The sequence below is a fragment of the Pleurodeles waltl genome, chromosome 3_1 (genome assembly GCF_031143425.1).
Source record: "Pleurodeles waltl isolate 20211129_DDA chromosome 3_1, aPleWal1.hap1.20221129, whole genome shotgun sequence".
NCBI classification, from domain to species: Eukaryota; Metazoa; Chordata; class Amphibia; order Caudata; family Salamandridae; genus Pleurodeles; species Pleurodeles waltl.
In genome coordinates, this window is record NC_090440.1 from 1608637659 (window position 1) to 1608658792 (window position 21134).

The 21134-nt window shown below is 42.2% G+C and overlaps 1 protein-coding gene across 1 annotated transcript in view; it reads left to right on the forward strand.

The window, feature by feature from the left end:
* The window catches only part of LOC138285386 (sodium channel protein type 2 subunit alpha-like), a 745466-nt gene that overhangs the window by 193431 nt on the left and 530901 nt on the right, over positions 1-21134 (forward strand). The window contains exons 5-6 of the mRNA XM_069225255.1: positions 10156-10284; positions 20987-21078. Of these exons, the coding sequence (XP_069081356.1) occupies positions 10156-10284; positions 20987-21078 (221 nt within the window). The remainder of the gene's footprint in view (positions 1-10155; positions 10285-20986; positions 21079-21134) is intronic.

The window sequence follows — 21134 nt, forward strand, 5'->3', positions numbered from 1 at the left end:
AAGGCAAGTAAGAACTCTGGGTGAAGGATGATTTAGGAGAAGAGCAAGTCAAATGGATCAACAGTGGGATTAAGGGGTCAGCATATAGGCATAGGTTGTGTACGAGATGAAGGAGAAAAATCGAAAATTTGACTAGATGATATAAGAAATTTAAAAAATGGTCAGTGGGGACTTTGACAGTGTATTGGATGTGAACGTGGACCGCTCCTTTCCTACTCTCCCTCGTACAATGGCCCTATCTAATGCCCAGAGCTAACCGCCTGGCCTAAGTACTGGAGAGTAGCTGATATATACGGAGAACCCATTATGCACATACTAGAGTTTACTCCTTCTACTCCAGCCCCTACAACCTGCACTTCTGGATAGACCGCCTAGTAAGCAGACCAGACATTCTCCCCCATATAGCCTATATAGATTACTTAGGATGCACCCACTCAGACCATAATCCCCAGCACTTACTCTTGAACTGCACCCTCCGCTATACCTACCTGGTGACTGCAACCAACAGCCCTACATGGCCCCTGTTTCGGTCCTCTCTAGGAATGGCAACAAACTAATACTTTTACCTTAATGCCACACAACTTTGTCCTGTTTACTAGAATGAGACACTTTTAAGTCGTCATTAGGGGTAATAGTTTAGGATTCATGTGGAATGCAAGAAGAGCACTCGACAGGGACATCTCCCGCATCAAACGGAACCTGTTGAGCCTTGAGTCATGAGCTCTTCTACCTCCGGAATGCAGGGAGAGACTCCTCTCAGCACAGCGCAGGCATGCAACACTCCTAGAATGCTTACAATGCCTCAGTTATGCTGCACACATAGCCAAGACTCATGCTGAGTCAGATAAAACAGGCTCACTTCTAGCATGGCTTAGTCACCAAGAGCATCCTAGGCATCCCATACTGGCCATTCGCTCATCCACAGGCACCCTTCTTCATACACAGACAGTGATCCACCTCAAAATGACAAGATATTACACCTTCATGTACGCCTCAACTGTGTTGTCCGGTCCGGATACCATTGACTCCTTTCTCACCTCTACACTCCATAACCCCTGACCAACAACTCAAGCTGGATTATGCCATTACAGCACTTGAGATCCAGGAGTCCATACGCGCCCTTTCCACACTAATGACCTCAGGGCCGGACGGTCTCCAGTCTAAGTTCTATAAAGCATACTAACCGTTCCTGGCTCCCCACTTTCTGACTCTATATAATGAGGCACTTCAATCTGCCTGCCTACTACCCTTGCTTCACGAGGCACTACTCATCTCTCTACCCAAATAAAACCGCAGTCCCTCTGTCCTGGGCTCCTATCGCCCCCTCGCATTGCTCAACACAAACTGTAAAATAAAATATTGGCAAAACTGTTGGCAGACCACCTGGCCTCTCTGGTGCCCATGCTTATACATTCAAACCAAAATGGGTTTGTTCCAACATGGAACACTTCACTTAATTTTTGGAGTCTCTTTAGGGTAATGGAAAATGCTCCCTGTGTCTGGCCATGCTCTGGATGTTTATTAGTAGACTTGGAGAAGGCGTTTGATTTCTTAGAATGGGAATGTTTATCCACGGTCCTGTTTCTCTATGCACTGGGGCCCAGATTTGTTAACCTGTAGAAATTACTCTATACCAGGCCTACAGTACAGGTAAAGACCAGCTCTTTGATAGCCGACTCAGTTGCAATACATAGAGGCAACCAACAGGGATGTCCTTTATCCCCCTTACAGTTTGCTTTGGCCATTGAACCGCTAGCGTTTGCCCTCGTACATACAGACAGACTTGGGGCAAACCATTGGGAAATGGATTACACGCCATATCACTTTATGCCGATGACTTACTTTTATATCTACGCAACATACACAAGATTCCTTCAGATGTATTATTCCATCGGTTTGCCATGATCTCTAGACTCAGGGTGAACTGGTCAAAATCATGTCTCTTTGATACCACTGTCCCTGACCCTACTTATCATCTTGAAGGCGCCCATTTGGTCTAACAGACATAGACATTCCGATACCTAGGTATCTGCATTTATCGTGACCCTGTTGACCTGTTTGTTGCTAACCTCACCTGCACTATGCCATCGATTTGTGCACAATCTGCCTTCTGGAAATCATTCCTGCTCTCGGTTGCTAGGTGTGTGGCCCTCATTAGGATGGACATGCTACCCCACCTGTTATATTTGTTTGCCACCCTTCCCCTGTATATCCCAAAACCCTTTGTCTGTACACTCAACAAACTGACAAGAGACCTAATTTGGTATAGCATGAGATGTAGTATAGCGTTTCACAAATTACAATTACCAACTGCTGAGGGCGGACTCACAGTGCCAAACTTTGAGCAGTACTACCCATCCTTACAATTGTAATGGATGTCCAAATGGCTGTCTGGTTTACACTTATCAGACACTGCCACAACACCAGCTTTGAGCCACTTACATGTTCTGCATCTGTTTCATCTGTGTGCCAGATGTCAGACCCCATATCCTGTGCTAATCCACTTGGCAACATCAATGCTTCAAGCGTATGTTCCTAATTACCAACAGTGTCCAGCCCTATGCCCCTGTGCTGCAGCTACTGGGCAACGTTAGGGGTGCTCAAATTACCTCTGCCAGGGAACTTGCCACCTGGCATGAAATCGGTCTACATATACTGGGGGGCCTTTACAGAGATGGCTCCCTTGTACCATTTGACCCCCTAACGACTGAAGGACTCCCGTCTATCCATTTCCTTCTTCATAAAAAAGCCATTGTCGAGACATTTGATGCATGCTGGGATGGCATGTAGCAAGAACACCTAATACATCTCACCGTTCATATCTCTGTGTCATGGACACTGCCCGTTGCCTGGTCCGCTGGTTGCCAGAATCAATGCACACAGACGCTGCTGCGTCATTGACCCTATTGCTCTGGCACTGGGAAACTGACTTAGGCCGCTTCTTCATGGATGCGGAATGGAAGGCCATGGTGAAATATCCTTTCCTTATACCGTGCAACACACATTCTGCATTATACAATGTTATTCACTACACAGGGCCTGTCATACTGTGGAAAAAGTAAATCGCTCTTTTCAATGAACTTACGCTACCTGTCTCTGCTGCACACTCCCTAATGCTGGTTTAGTGCTTTAGTGCCATGCTATGGGACTTCCCCTCCCTTCACCATTACTGGTAGGATGTAGCCTTAAAGCTGGCACTCTGTGCAGGGAGGTCAATGTCCCATATGTGGGAGGCCTGCTTGCCAATCCTCATTCACCGAGATAAGAAGTATCCTCCTTGCAAAACTCCTGATAAACCATGGGTGGCGATCTTTAACGGCACCTGCGCTACCCGCTTGGACACTTTCCATGCAGACATGGGCTTGAGCAGAAGATGCTGCATTGCACAGGGAAGACACACAGGGCATACGCAAATAACTGCTTGCCACCAGCTGGGACGCTGTCATGGCCGACTTCCAAGTGGACTCAATGCCTACTGCCACACCACCCGAACTGCCCACATCTCCAGCACCCATGCCTCCAATGCCTGCTACACTCCCACCAGGCCCTATGCAGTGTCTGCAACACCTGCCGCCCCCCCCCGAGACTGTTCCACTGTGATAAAGTACTTTTTAATACACCCTCTTGTTTATCTATTAAAGACTACTGGTGTATAACACTTCTCCTACATTTGTCCAGTAACTGTGCAGATCCTTTTGTTGACACTCCTTAACTGGGAACATTCTCCCTACCTGTTTATTACCCTGTATCGTTTCTGTTTTCTATCATGTACATTGAATCTCCTGCTCCTAATACTGATGCCTTTTTGCTGATGCTATTGTGCTTCACGTGAAGCATGAGCTTCTCTCATGTAACTATAATGAGTATTGTGTGTACATTTAGAAATGCAACAAATAGAAAGATTCAAACTAAAAAAATGAGGAATTTGAAAACGATACGTCTAATGGTGGTAATAATCAAGGAAAAGTAAGATGGAAAGTCACTGGCAGTGACATTAGACAGAGTAATGATGAGATAGGAGCTGAAGGAGCAAGCTACTGGTGATGGTAGATACAGGGTGAGAAAATAAAGAAGATCCTGGCCATTATAAATCTCAGTAGCTTCCCATGACTGAGATCTATGGAGTTACATACCAGCAACACTAAGCCACAGTGGTTTAAGTTTGTTTAAACATATTTCACCTTATAATTCCAAAATTACCACCAGTCCGCAGTGAACAGTTAGGATTTTTAAAAACCAATAATTGCCCAAAACTCACCTGTTGCTCTCACCATCATCCAAGTGCCAACTTTCCTTCAGTGAAGCCATTGATCTGCCGGTGCCATAGGAAAAGGAAGTCAGAAAAGGCCACCAGCCCTTTACCACCTCCTCTATCTCTTATCCTCCACCACTTCCACCCTTAACACCACCACATTCACACTCTCCACAACACTCTCAGGGTGATTCTTTAGACATTACACCTGAGGGTCCCCACGCTCATTTGTAGGTGGGCATGGAACAGGGGATGATACATGCGGTACCACACCTCCATCTCCTGATCCTTAGACAGCATAAAATATTGACCCCCAAGGGGACATTGATCCTGAATTATACCCTGCTAGACCTTCTCCTCCTAATGACTCCACCTTATGTCAAGAGCTTATTGGCTCAACATATCATGACGTCAAACTGCACAAATATCCTCTGAAGAGAATTTCCTCTTCGAGACTCTCTACAACACATAGGGCAAACCAATATCTCCCTGTGCTTAGAGGTATGCTGCAACAGGTTTTTAAACACCCTGCAAGAGTTATAATTATCACTCCCAGAGTCAACAAAAAATACAAAGCCTCTCCATCTGACCCTATTCACATCAGGGGACAAATTCCACCATCTTACTAGTCATTACTAATGCTTTTATGAAGGCTCATTCTCAAGCTACCAGTGATGCTCCACCTCCTGACAAGGAGAGTAAACTGATGCCTCTGTTAAGAGGGTAGCATGGCAGTCCGCCAATCATTGGCATATTGTTAACTCTATGGAGCTGCTGGCATGATGTGACCATGCCCACTGAGACAAAAAGGAAGAACTCCTCTAATACCAATGGGAGCACAAAAAGAGAGGGCAACAGCTTGTTGCAGAAGGCAAGTTGATTCCCATCACTTCTATCCTTTGTGCGTTGGATACAGCCTCTGTTAGGGGTATCAATATTAGCACATTACTGTGGGGCCATGCTTGGCTCTGCATATCTGGCTTTAAGCCTGAGGTCCAACAAACCCTATTGAACATCCCTTTTGACAGGAAACATCTTTTTGGGTCCCTGGTTGACTCAACCCTAGAAAAACTGAAAAAAATATACTGAGACTGTAAAAGCTATAAGTGCAGTTCAAACACCTATTCCTTGTGGCTTCTTTTGCTGCTCCATCTACAGAGCGTGCTTCAAAACCACAGCCTCAGAAGCCTCTAGCTCATATCAATCTGGACAGGGTCACCACTCCTCTCCCTGAGGTTACCATAGAGGCTCCTATAGGGGCAACAATGCCAGGGGTGGAGGCAAAGGCACTTCCCTACGTGGTGCTATAACCACCTCAAAACAGTGACTTTCTTCTTCTTTCCCCCGAACCTTTAACACCAGTCGGGAGATGATTATGGGATTTTCTCCCCACATGGAAGTCAATAATATCAGACCAGTGGGTGTTGTATAGTATCCAACATGTTTATTGTCTGGGGCTCATTACTACACCTCCAAACATTCCACCCCACACTCAAAGAATCTCTCTGGAACACCAAACACTGCTCAAACAGGAAGTTCAAGCTCTCCTGCTCCAAGGAGCTATAGAACCTGTCCTTCTATAACATCAAAGGTCAGGAGCATATACCCTAAACTTCCTAATCCCCCAAAAGGACAGATCTTTAAGGCCAATCTTAGTTCTAAGGCCTTTAATTCTTTCAGCACTTTCATATGATCACTCTTCAAGGCGTGATCCCACTTCTCCAACAAAGTGACATCCTCTCAGCCCTAGACTTACAGGACGCATATTTTCACATTCTCATAAATCCAGCACATTGCAAATACCTCAGATTTGTGATAGCAGGCAACCATTACTAATTCAAAGTCCTTCCATTCGGGGTGACTACTGCACCTCAAATATTCACCAAATGCCTGGCAGTGGTAGCAGCACATTTATTGAGACAAAACATCATTTTCTTTTCCCGTATCTCGGCAAATGGCTTTTCAAAGCCAGCACTCTCCCTCTATGTCAACAGCACACTCAAACTACAACAGATCTGCTCTATCAACTAGGCTTGACTATCAATTTTCAGAAATTTCATCTTCAACCTTTACAGATTCAATCATTTCTGGAGTATATTCTAAACCCACATCTGGGATTAGCCTATCCCAATGTAGCACGAATATAACATTTTCAAACTCTACTACCATGCTTGCAAGCCAGTCAAAGACTGACAGTCAGAACTGTCATGTGTCTACTGTGTATGATGGCCTCATGCATCATCACAGTGCCACATGCATGTCTACAAATGCGTCCACTGCAGGAATGTCTAGCACAAGCAGTGGCCTCAGTCAGAGGGTCAATTAGAGGATGTAGTGTTGATAGACAGCTGCAGTCATTTCTCTGTGCAGTGGTGGAAACTTACAACCTGTTAAAAAGGGCATCCTTTCATCAACCCTGTTCCACTCACCATCCTGACAGTTGGTGCCTCACAGACAAGCTGTGGTATTTAGGTACAAAATCTCCGGGACACCAAGCACCAGAGTCCCCACATCAACTACCTAGAGCTTGAAGCTGTTCACCTTACGTTGAAAGCGTTCACACTGCACCTGATGGGCAAGGTTCTGTTAGTCCGGACTAACAAATGACAACCATGTACTATTTACAAAAACGGGGGGGATGCACTCTCTATAGTTATTGCGCCTATCGCAGACCATTTGGCATTGGACTCTCCATCACAGCATTCATCTTTTTGTGGGATACCTTGCCAGAACTCACAACTTTGCAGACCTCCTCAGCAGAATGCAGCAACAAGCCATGAGTGGGAACTCCACCCCGAATCCTACTTCCTTATTTCCAAAAGTGTGGGATTTCCACAAATAGTTCTGTTCGCAACTGCAGACAATGCAAAATGCCCAAACTTTTCCTCAAGGTTCAAACACCCGCTATCCAAGGGCAATGCTCTATGGATGAACTGATCATGGATGTTTGCCTACGCTCTTCTGCCTCTCCCTCTTCTTCCATTTCTGGTTCAAAAGCTCAGGCAAACATTCCTTACACTAATACTAGTGTCTCCCACATGGGCCTGACAGCCCTGGTTCACAACATTACTAGACCTGTCAGTAGTTCCTCACAAGAAGCTTCCCCTCAACCTGGACCTTATCACTCGGTACCATGGAGAAATCAGGAACCCAAATCCCAGGGAAGTCAACTTAGCAATTTGACTCCTGAGGTTATGGAATTCTCAGTCTCCCACCTGAATGTATGACCATTCTCAAAGAAGCTCACAAGCCTACTACTTGAGCATGCTGTGCGGCTAAATGGAAAAGATATGTTTGTTACTGTCATAATAAAAGAATCAATCTATTTAATACAACAACAGAAGACATTGGCCTAATTGAAGAAAAGTGGTGCTGCACCCAGTGCAGTGTCACTTTCCTTGCGCCCCTTAGCGCCCTCCTAACGCCACCATGTGTGTGCCACATCCAAGATACGGTGCACCATGGCAGTAGTTAGGGGACCTAGCGTCACAATCTTTGACGCTAGTTTAAAGCTTTGCAGGACTATCGTCAAAAATTGTGATGCTAATCCTGCAAAGCTCATTGAGGCCCCCTGACACAACAATGGTATGACTCCTTTTAATGCCTGCTATGAGCAGGCATTAAAAGTGCCGAACAAAATGATACAAAGAAATCTCTTAGATTTATTTGCTCCATTTTTTCTGCCCCCCTAATGGGGGAACACCCACTTTGCATACATTATGCCTGGCGCAGGCATAATGTGGCACAAAGGGTTGTATGCGTTGCTCCACTTTGTAAATCTGGTGCAATGATTTTGGCCTCCTTGGGCCACATTAGCGTAAAAGAAACGAGACCCATTGTTTCTGACCTACTACCTCTACAGCGCTCTGCCCTTGCATTCACATCCATACACTTACATCTGGCAGCAGTGGATGCCTATCTCCAAAATAGACAACACCTGTCTTTATTTAAGCTACCAGTCATCAAAGCCTTTATGGAAGGTCTTAAAAAAGTGATTGCACTGTGGGTTCCTCCAGCACCTGAATGGAATCTTAACATTGTTCTAACCAGACTTATGGGTCCACCATTTGAACCACTACATAATTGCTTCCTTCAGTTTCTGTCTTGGAAGATCGTCTTTTTAACTGCAATCACTTCACTCAGTTGTGTCAGTGCACTCAAGGCACTAACCTTAGAAGAACCTTTATTCCAGCTACACAAGGATAGAGTAGTCCTTCGCACAAAACCAAAATTCCTTCCAAGGGTGGTCTCCCATTTCTACCTTAATCAGTCAGTGGAGTGCCTGTATTCTTTTCTCACCCAGACTCAGTTGTGAAAAGGGCTCTCCATACATTAGACGGTAAGTGAGCTCTTGTGTACTACATTGACAGAACTAAGGATTTCACAAAACCAAACAACTTTTTGTTGCTTTTTTGCCTCCTCACAAGGGAAAGCCCATTTCCAAATCAGCCATTGCTAGGTGAATGTATACAGACATGTTACCTTAAAACAAAAAGGATCTTATCTACACCTCCTAGGCCATGTTCTACTTATAAAATAGGGGCTTCCATGGCTTTCCTGGGCAATATCCCTATAGCTGATATATGTAAAGCAGCTACATGGTCTACATCACAAACCTTCACTAACCATTATTGAGTAGATGTTCTAGCATGCTAACACGCTAATGTAGGCCAGGCAGTGCTAGGGACACTTTTTCAAACAACTGCAACACCCATAGGTTAGCCACCATTTTTGGGGGGAACTGCTTTACAGTCCATGCAAAGCATGTGTATCTACAGCCACACATGCCATCAAACAGAAAATGATACTTACCCAGTAAACACCTGTTTGTGGCATGTAGTGCTGCAGATTCTTATGTGCCCACCCCTCTCCCTGGACACCTGTGGCCGCTTCAGTTTCCTGCACCTTATCATTTGCATGGACAGCTCTTTACTTACATGTACTTTATGCTCCATTTTCACCTGCCTGCATGGAAACAACCTAACAATGGAATTCATGGCCATGCACATTATCACCAAGGGGAAAAGTCACTCTACCTCATGACTTGAAATACTTTTTCGAAGAAAAACAATTTGCACGCATCTATATCCACCCCTAAATGGCAGGAGTATGCAAGCCATGTGAATCTATAGCACTACATGCCACAAACAGATACTTAATGGGTAAGTAACATTTTCCTTATCATAACTTTTATTCAGCAGAGTGTGGTCAGTAATGAAAAATCCTTCAGTCATTCGCCAAAGGCAAAAAATAGTTTGTTTTCATGATCATGTTGGTTGCTAAGCAGATTTTCAGTCTGTTAATTGGCAGATGCTGTCAGAAAAGAGTAAAATGTCCTACCTATGGAATGAAATGCTTTAATTCAGATTCACCTCTCAAAAATGTAAAGCCTTTTCCAGCAAATATATTGTTTCTTTCTTGATTTTTATGTGCATTTCAACATTTAGAATATATCTTATGTTATATTTGTCATGAACTGAATTTAGTTGTTCCGCAGTAGCTATTACGTTCACGATTTTTCTTTAGTTTTTTTTTTATCTTTTGATCACCCCCGTCCTCCTACCGTTTCGCTCCTTTGGTTTCCTATTGCTTTTGTTATAATGTGTGTCTTTTATTTTTTTTAAATGTTCCTTATTTCTGTATTGTTAATGGGCCTGACTCGAGTATCATTGTGTGCGCTTTATTGCGATGTACTCATGTCAGCACTTTTTTAAAATATTTTAACCGTGAACTACTTATTTCCTTATACGTTGGAACGATGTTTGAGCTGTGTGCTTGGTTGTTCTTATGTTTGCATTTACAAACGTTTGCCAAAATAATGCTTTTTGTCTTCTCTAACCTGTTACTTAAATTAAAGCAGGAACATGGATCCGATTAACTGTTTCATGGTTCCTTTTTTTTAGGTACACATTCACTGGAATCTATACCTTTGAATCACTTGTTAAGATTCTAGCTAGGGGCTTCTGTTTAGAAAAGTTTACTTTCCTTCGAGATCCATGGAATTGGCTCGATTTCAGTGTCATTTTGATGGCGTAAGTATCATAAAATATAAAGTAACACACAGTAGAATTTTCTTTTTGACCCAGTTGCAGTAGCAAATAACAGTTCTATATTTGTATGGCTACTTGGAGGCATAAGGAGGATTTTAGTTCAGCTTTAGAAAAGATGATTTTTCTGTTTTTATTTTTATAATACAATTTTAGTCTTGAGCTGCCACATTAATAATTGCTTCATGTTGCTCAGTGATTGGCATGCATTGATGCATAATATACATCAGTAAGATGGATAGTGTGAGGGAGCACAGTGCATGACGTTATAAAGGCGGAGGAAACCAAAGGCAGTTGCTGAAGGAAAACTAAGCATTATCATGATTGCATTGATAATGGTTTTTATGCAGGAGGAGGAAGGGGAAACAAGTCTTCGCGGACGGGTATGTAGTGTCCACAGTAGAAAAGTTAGAGCTACTGAATTGAAAGTGAAAATGAAACATTCTGAACACGAAATGTATTTATTTCTAGAACAGAGGGATAATCAGCAAAAACCCTATTTTACAACACTTTTCTTCGCAATATTTTCATATTTTGAGGCTTAATTTGCCATGGCGTTTTTCAATTTGGGTGTATTTCAAGGATCTTGGCTTACTCACCCAGTTTCTTTGGCATAATTACCCGTGGATGATATAGCGAATCCTAACATATAATTTAAGAAGGAGTCTGTATGGCACTCTGAGAGTGTGGGCTTTGTGGATGAATTTCATCTGTGCTTTGAATAAGCAAGCTTCTTTGATACTGGGACAGTATATTGGGACAGTATCTAACAATTCAGTGAGCAAGAAGTTTTCCTGTCCATCTGGAAAAGGATGAGCCTAGGTGGATGCCTAGATACTAAGTGCCAAGCGATAGAGTTTCATCTTCTAAAGAGCAGTAAGTTGTCACCAGTTAGTGTGGGACTTTTTCTAAACTGCACTTAGGAAATGTGCGTTGGTTTTTAGAATCCACAGTATTAGTTGCAATTTGAGCGGCAGGAGATGAGGTTATCCCGGGCCATTATCCACAACCAAAACCAGCATTTGGCATTTTATATTTAAGGTATATCAGTTTGAGTTAATTGTGTGGAGATCAGCTTTAGAAAAGAAAGACCAGTAGCGAAAAAATGGAGCGTTGTAAATGCCTCAGCGGACAGGCAGTCAGAGTGAAGGACTTTCTTTGTCTTAGAAATTAAATAAACCATGGCCAGCATCTTTTGGGTCTGGTTAGATGTGGTGGAGGGCCTCATGAGTGACAACAACAATGGCCACAACGAGTTCAGGAACATTGGTGATCTTTGAAGGTGATTTAGGGAGCATAAACTACTTGCATAGCGGCCATTTTGATATTTCAGTTAGTCGGAAACGACTGTCAAATTGTATCATGTTGCTCATTAAGGTTTGGAAACCATGACTATACTGCTCACTTTAGTACATTTCTCAGCAATAAGGTGATTGATATTGGAGACCTTTGCAAAGTAGTGAGTACCCGACCTCTCAAAATGTGCCTACTTGGATGCATGTGGCAAAAACATTTATCTCCGCTGCTTGTTTTATAAAAAAGCTAGTGGAAAGGAACATAGCCGCAGGAGTGACTAGGTGATGACTCAGTGAAATGTAGATAGAAAACCTATTTTACACTGACTAAAGAAAATTGTGTCATGGATGCTATGCCATCAACATTTGCAGCAATATTCATTTTCAAAGTAAACAGAGTTTATGTATGTTTTATATCTTTATGGTTGTTGTAATGTTAAATGAGCTACTGATGGCCAGATAAATTTAAAATGAACTGGAAAGTACAGCATGAAATGGTGCCACTGTTGCTTGAGAATGGTAATTTTATGCCTGTCTTTTTGTTCATCTGAATTAAAGGCATGCACCTATCATCATCAGAAGAATGTCTTGAGGCAGTGCCTCACAGAGCATGCAGGCTTTGCACATTTTGAGCATGTTAAGCATGATGTGTCAGGCAATGTTACATATAGTGATTTGGGAAAAAATCGTTGTCTTTAAGCTAACTTCTTCAATGCTTGTCTCCACATTTTCTTGAAACTTTCAACACACAGTAGGTTCCTATTTACATTTTTCCATATTAGGAGTCTTTCAGTGTAGGTGTACTCTAAGGATATGGATGCTAAGTGAAAGAATGGTGCATGCTGATGGCATATGAAGAAACACTCTCCGTGTGCATGGACTTTAGACTTTGACAGGTCCTTCAATTTATTTGACCTATTCTTATCATTGTGGTGGTTCTCGGTGGAGATCTGCGTTTAACTCATAAGTGCACTTTGTAATTGAGTACTCTAGGTTTGGCAGTTAGTGGAGTAAGTTACAATCCTAATAGGAAGAAATACTTAGCACCACTATTCATTTGCTTGGAACGTTCAAGGTAGCTGTTATGCCCTTTGTGAAATGCCGTGTTCTTATTGATTCCATTGTTGCTGGCAGGCAAGGTGATAGACCTTTTCAAAAGTATGCTCCACTAGCAAATCTGGGTATCTAACATGCATCTAATATGCATTGTTTGAAGAGTCTGTATTCCTTGATAGTATTCTGCAAGGGATATCTGTGATATGCTCCTAGATACAACACAGATGTACCCTTGATATACCATGGAATGAGAAATGTTTTTTTTTGTGTGATCCTCATGAGCAATACAGTATCTCTCTTCTGTCAATCTATGACACACCGATTTGTAACTCAACATATTCATCTAGGCGTAAGTGATAGAGCTGATGTCACATTTTCATTTACCCTCATTGAGTTCTATGATCGGCACAGCTCTTCTTTAGGCGAAGTGTCTTTTAGGTGGTAGGATGTCACACAGATGTACAGTGTAATTCCCGTCTTTGTACATTCACCTCTTGGTCTGTGTTTAGCAGGAACTGGCAATTGGATCTAAGATCTTAACACAATGGGCGTGACTGAGTATGAGCTATTTGTGTCTCATCATGTGGCCAGATTCAGCCACAAAACGGAAATTGTGGTTATAATGTGTAAAATCGGTGCAAAAATGCATGTGCACTTAATTTACTAATTTCGTGTTACAAATCAGAGACCAAAATTTCCTGAGAACACATCATAAGTAGTATTTGTGTTGCTAAGGTTTTGGCTGTTTTTAGCATCGAGGTCTGAATTGTATTGCTTTTTTAGCGATGTCTTCATTTTTATAAAATGTGAACTGCCTTGTGATATTAATATGTGAACTTGTAATTCAATCTTAAAACTTTAGATTGCCTTGAAATGTTTTTTTATTTAGACCTGACGCAGCATTTATTCTGAAACTGACAATGTTTCTATTTGTCTCAATGACTGCTCTTCCAAAATAACTTGATTTTGTTTTACTTGTGCTAATATGTTACGCAGTAACCAGCGAGGCAGCATTTTGGATTCTTTATATTCCGTTCCGTTAATAACAAAATTGGCATTCTAACAATGTGCTTAAATATCTGGCATATCTTAGAAAGCCAGTTATCATGTAAAAATCCAGCCTAGTTTTACTGATCTATGTTAATGGTCAATGTACCTTCTTTGTCACTTTACAATTATTGCTAGCAGTACGTTAAACAACCTTTTTTTTCCATAAACAAGTTCCATGTAAACTGCTGTTTGCCACAGCTGCATACATAAAACTTCCAACACTTACGTAAATCAAATTGGAAAAAAAAGATGAAGCAGGAACATATAATACCCATCTCCTGATTTTTTTATCTTCTCAGTCTGAAATCGCATTCAATACTTTTGGCCTCTTATGGCTGACTTAGAGCTGAGTGCATGTTGCCCCCTACTTTACTACTAACTAGGCTTTAGCTGTTAAGGATGAATGCAAAATACTCAATGAGATAATAAAACTTGCAGAATTAATGCAAAAAACTATTTGAGCATGAAATGGCCTAGTTTTTTGCTCCATGCTGTAAATCAAATACTCTTGCCAGGAGCTTTGTGTCGGCAGCAATTGAACATCAAAATATAACAGGTAATTTTAGCACCAGGATCCAAGTGTCCTTATTTGAGTGTCTTGTTTATGGAACTGTTTTTCTTGTGGAGCTATAAGGTTAGGTTCTGTGTATGATTGCCAAGAAGATTCACTGTAGAGTATGGCAACACAATATGGGTACACTATACTATAATGTCTATATTTTTGTAAAATACGTGTACTGCCTTATGACTGCTTAAGAGCACTTTCCAGCGAGTTGAGAAGACTGCTGGCAAACCAATGTCACATCTTCGAAGAGCCTTTGAAATTCATCCCCATCATCGAGTTGCGGCTGTGTGCCACAGGACCCTTCGTATTCAGTTTCTAATGCATCTTCACACAGTGGAAGAAACACCATGCCAAGTTTCAGGGTGTGCCTGATGTTTATTGTAATATTTTCTCACAAGACCGCCCATTCAGATAGGATACTCAGCAGACATCGCCACAACTAAAAAAACTGCTCTCTTCATTTTGAAATGAGAAAACTTCTGTTACAAGTGACATGCTTGAAGCAGTAGAAGCGCCTTCACAGTTCCTTCTGCTGGCATCCGTGATGAGGAACACAGTTACCAGTGTACGTAGGTTGGCACACTGTGAAAAATGTGAGATATCTAGCCACTGGCAAAGACTGACCAGGAAGTCAAGATCATTAAATATACCCACTGACATTGGTGCAAAGTCCAGAGTTAAAGAGCAGAGTGGACCACAAACTTGGAGTGCAACTCCACTCTACAATCTCAGCTGGACAGGATGCTGCATCACACCACTAGGAAACATTGCTAGTGTGGGAAATGGGGTCACTGGTTGGCAGTCAGTTTGCACTCTGTCCAAGCAGGGACCCTTACTTTAGTCAGGGTAAGTGAGTTACACTCCTAAGACAACCCCTGCTCACTCCCTTGGTAGCTTGGCACAAGCAGCAAGGCTTATCTCAAAGGCAATGTGTAAAGTATTTGTACCAACACACACAGTAATACAGTGAAAACACTACAAAATGGACACAAAACCAGTTTAGAAAAATAGGTCATATTTATCTAAATCCAACTACCAAAATGACAAAAATCCAATATACACATGACAGGATATGAATTTTCAAAGTAAAAAGAGTCTTACTCCATAGAAAACAATGGAAATGTTGATTTTACACAAAGTACCTGTGTTGAGTTAAAAATTAAGGCGAACAGGCGAGCGTGCATCGGAAAAGTCAGTGTTGTGTCGATTCCTCCTTACTCGCAAGTGAGGCCATGCGTTGTTTTTTTTCTGGTTGGGTAGTTGCTGCATCATTTTCCTCTCCCGCAAGAGAGCGATGTATCAATTTCTGGACAGGGCACCTCGGATCCGTGCAGGGTCACAATGACTTTGACGCACAGCGATGATTTGTGAGAACTCCGCTCACATGGTGTTAGAAAACCACGCTGCATGGGGTTTGCATGGTTATCAGCAGCTGCAAGAGGGTGTTGCATCATTTCTCCAGCCCTGATGCATCAATCTCCCAGCTGTGATGCATGTGGGGTGTTGATTTCAGCCTATAAGCGGGTGGCGCGTTTTTTTAGCCACATTGCAGGTGGTGCATCGAAATTTTCCCCACACGGCTTCCTGTGCGTGGATTTCTATACTTTTTCTATTAGCTGCACCTTTCAAGGGCCCAGGGACTGGATGGGGCACCACATGGCAGGGCAGGAGTCTCACCAGAGAGGCCAGGTACTAGCAGGGGAAGTATTTGAAGGTCCTGAGACTTCAAAACAGGAGGCAAGCTCAATCCAAGCCCTTGGAGATTCTTCTCAAGCAGGAATATACCTCTAAGTCCAGTCTTTGTTCCCTTTCAGAGACAGAAGCAGCAACTGTGGCATAGCCCAACAAAGCACAGTCACAGGCAGGGGCAGCACTCCTCCTCAGCTCTTCTCCTTGACAGAGGTTACTCTGGAATCCAGAAGTAAACTAAAAATCTGGGCTTTTAGGTCCACTACTTATACCTCTTTCTGCATTTGAAGCAGACAGACTTCAAAGGAAAGTCCCTATTGTTCACAAGATCCTGTCTGGCCCCAGACACACACCAAGGGGCTGGAGACTGCATTGTGTGAGGGCAGGCACAGTTCATTCAGATGTAAGTGACCACTCCTCCCACCACTCTAGCTCAGATGGCTCATTAGGATATGCAGGCAACACACTAGCTTCATTTCTGTCACTGGCTAGAGGGGATTCACAAACAGCCCATCTGTCTGTCTGACCCAGGCAGGGGATACACAAGTAGGCAGAGTCACAGAATGGTTTCAGCAAGAAAATGGCCACTTTCAAAAAGTGGCATTTTCAAACTAACAATCTAAAAACTACCTTCACTAAAAGATGTATTTTTGAATTGTGAGTTCAGAGACCCCAAACTCCAGATCTCTGTCTGCTCTGAAAGGGAAACTGTACTTTAAGGATATTTAAAGGCAGTCGTCTTGTTAAGCTATGAGAGGGATAGGCCTTGCAACAGTAAAAAACGAATTTGACAGTAGTTCACTGTTAGGACATGTAAAACACATCAGTGCATGTCCCCCCCTTAACTTACACTGTACCCTGCCTATGGGGCAACTTACCTTAGGGGTGCCTTATATGTATAAAAAGGGAAGGTTTGGGCCTGGCAAGTGGATACACTTGCCAGGTCGAATTGGCAGTTTAAAACTGCGCACACACACACACACACACACTGCAGTGGCAGGTCTGAGCCATGTTTACAGGACTACTCATGTGGGTGGTACAAACAGTGCTGCAGGCCCACTAGTATCATTTGATTTACAGGCCCTAGGCACCTCTAGTTCACTTTACTAGGGACTTACTATTAAATCAAATATGCCAATCATGGAAAAAAGCCATTCACACATACAATTTACACAGGGACCACTTTCATTTTAGCACTGGCCAGCAGTGGTAAAGTGCCCAGAGTACCAAAAACAGTAAAAACAGAGGCCAGCACACAGTCAAAACAGGGGAAGCAGAGGCAAAAAAAAAGGGGAGATCACACCAAGTATGCTAGGTCTAACAGCCAGCAGTGCTCTTAAGTTAGACTAGAGAATGATGTCTTGTGGGAAAGATCAAAATACTAAGAGCTGGTTAGACAAGACTATACATACTTATCACAAAAGCTAAATATTATAAAGAATTTTCATGCATCTGGAGTAATCAATGTGTGGTCCAACAGTGATGTGAGATGCACACATCAGTGATCCAAGTAGAAATGACCTTGAATCCTACTTACATAAAGCCGTTCTACCAGGAACACTGGGACTTTTGTGCCTACAAATTACCCTCCCACACACTTGCATGAACTTACATTACAAGAGATACCAGAATTTTTGTACACAGATTTTAGTCCAAATGATAAAAACGTAAAAGAGAAATGCCGATTTGTCCCATGTAATCACTAAAATCTCTAGAGAGGCCACAGATGTATGTTGAAGTAGGTGCTCCAACCCAACTGTGGATTTATCATCTAGAACATTTCCAACTTCAAAAAGCAGAGTTCTCACATTGCGAACAATGGGGACCCTTTCGCAACTGCTTCATATTCCTTAGAAGTCATGCACACGGGATTCATCAAGATGGCAGAAGCTGAGAGAACAAGATAGCGTATATCCCTCAGGAAGCTTGGTACCCCAATGGAGGGCAGCAAAATCAGCATGATTTTTGAGCTGATGATTGCGAATTTCTGTTCAACCTGTGACATTACAAAATGTGTTTCAATTTCATAATTTAGCTCCATGCACCATTGCAAAGAGAAACCAGCCTATTAAAATCTGACTTAAGCCACACTTCTGAGTATGCCCAGACATGACTCAGAGAGCTCACTGTCCAAAGAACCTCTGCTTAATTTCACTGATAAGGCCAAATAAGGCTGAAAATTGTCTTGGGATAGTTGTAACTTGTGATTCCCTGGAAAAGGTAAGTGAAATAGCAATTCAAACGTAACTGTCTATTTGGGGAATGATATGTGTTTATTTGCATACGGTCAGTCCCTGTAATGCACAGTCACGAAAAATATAATGAACTAGAATGCAGCGCAAATTCGCTCTCAGTGGCTGAGATTAATTCAAACTTTTTGTTGTCTTTTCTTTTTCAAACTGTAGAGGGACATTTTGAGTATTTTGGAGGAGATAAGGATTGTCTAATCACAAAACTTGATGGCCTTTTAAGGTTCAACCCTCATCCTGCTCCAGTCACCAAATAATGCAGGGGAAATATCAACATCCTACTTGCCAATGATTTACATCTTCCCTGCCTGAAATGAAACAGTTTAACTTATCAAGAAAGAGATTTGCTTCAGGGATCATTCGTAAACACCTTATGAGGATAACTCCACCACATATAGTTGCTAAAGTCCAACAAATGTCTGAATGGCATACTCGCGTACTATGCCCTCTCTGAGGAATCATTATTGTTTAGATGTACTTCACTGGTGCTTCCTCTTAAGTTTTTCTCCTGCATCTCCAGGTACAGCTGTTGCATGCCTCACTATTAATGTCAGTTGACCATTGAATGGTTGACTCAGTCCTGGAGATGAATGAGCATATACATTGATAAACATCTTACCTAGCAGGGACAGTATCTATTGCTGTCTCAGGGCAAGAACTTTAAAGATGTTTTATGTGACCAACCTATCCTTGGGCAGTGGGATCTCACTTGATGTTTTTAGGTCCACTCTGGTGGTCCAGATGTTAAAGCACTAGATTGTTGTCTATTCTTGTGCAATAGCACCAATCCTGGGTTTGCTCAGTCACAGTTTTTATTGGTTCTATAAGATTCTAATTCCTTCACAAAAGATGAAGTGCTTGACGAACCATAGGAAGTGAACCAAAATAAAGGCTGATGTGTAAGGACTATACTTTAATCCTGAGCTGAATCTGTCATCCTGACCTCATGACGGATACTTAGTCCCTGAAACATTAACCTGATTGACTTTAGTCGTATGTTTCGCATAACACCTTCTCTGTGCACCAGATCATGTGCTCACCTGAGCTTGATGATTTTTTAGAACTGTAGGTGATCCTACTGGTGTAATGTCCATGGAAGTGGTGCTCTCACTCAGCATGGTGTCTTTCTCTGCTCCTCAAAAATATTAGGTTTTGAAATAGGTCAATGATTAATATAGGCAGCAGTGGTGTTATGCTTGCATGGCATGAACAGTACCCACCACTCTCTCACTTAGCTTAGACCTGCTCCAAGTCCTGAGTATGCTTGAGTAGGTTGAAACTCGAAAGGCTGTGTGCTGACTGTGTAAGGCAAATATTGCTCTCCAGGAAGTGTGTTTCCACAATTCCTGGGCTTGTCCACAGACTTGGTTCATCAACTAATGGAAGGCAGTGTTGATCTCTATAGCATTTCTCAAGCGTGGTCAGCTAGTAAACATTGTGCTCTGAGGCCTGTGCAAGCCAGAGCTACTTTATTCCAGAGCTGAGTATGCCTGCTTTTGCAAGATGTCTTTGGCAAAATGGTGCATCTGCTTTAGCATGGTGCTCAAGTATACCTGATGGACGGTAGATCTCAGATGTTTGCATAACTTCTGTTGAGCAGTTTTCATCCACTTTCATGGAGCACCTCTTGAGAAGTTGTGTGTTCCTTTACACGTGGCACAGTTCATTTGATCTTATGGTGGTCCATCCCAAGAAGGCCAACAAGATACTGTGTCCACCACAGAAGAAGTACTGGGATACCTTAACATGCATTCAGATCCATCCACTTCAGCGTGTCAAACGACAACTAAAACAGTAATGAAGATAAATAAAGAAGCTTACTCATATGCAACAAGAACAACAGGGGATCTCCTATTGAACAATTGTACATAGAACATTTAGCTAGTTGAAAGCAATAGGGTGTCTGACAAGTTTGCCTCACTATCATTGTTTAAGAATATGTATGGTGTGGAAATAAATTAGATTGTTTCTTTCATTTGTCATGGGGAGAACCTGATAGGCCTGTGTTTTTCCTAGAATGGGTGGAAATAAACAAAATATGAGGACTCAACAGGTAGTCAGAGAAGTAATGATGTAGGCCCAGATTTATCAGGTCTTTGCATTGTCTTTGCGTTGTGCAGGGTGACGCAAGGATAATACAAAGGTTTCAGTAATGTCTACAAAGCCATGCATGGGGCTATTCGCGCCATCCTGTCTGGCTTTGCGAAGAGGTGTAATGCTTCATCACGGCTTGCGCTGATTTACGTTACATTTCAAGCTGGGAGGCATTCCATGGATAGAGAATGAGCATTCCCATTTAAATGAGCTAGTACACCAGGAATGTGTCAAAATGCTAAGCCTTCCCCAGTGAGGTGTAGCAAGGAGAAATATCTTGATTTCTCCTTATTATTTATTCTTTTCACATGCACTGCATTCTATGGTCCACATAAAAAGAGGAAAATGCCACTAAGGATTGTTTTTGTGTAGAAGGCCTGCAAAAATGCTCCACATCCTTGTAAATTTGCAGCATGTCTCCTCTCTCCCTTTCACACAATACAGCCACTACATGTTCTTATGTGACTAAACTTAGCATTCATTCATGAAAAACAGGTGAAGTATATAACTTACTTTGAATGTTTTTAAGGTGTTTTAATAGAAATTATTCTTTTTCGCTTATAGTTCCTACTGACTGTTAGTAATAAACTAATTTGTGAGCATAACTAATTAATCTTGACACCACGTCAACGTAGATAAAGCTAATGTCTGTTGTGATAATTCTGAACAATTGTAATTTAATTCTACAGGTATGTAACAGAATTTGTAAACCTAGGCAATGTTTCAGCTCTTCGAACTTTCAGAGTATTAAGAGCTTTGAAAACTATTTCTGTGATTCCAGGTAAGAAGTAGTGATTGGTGTGAGGTGTTAAATACATGTCTACGTCCAACTGTTTT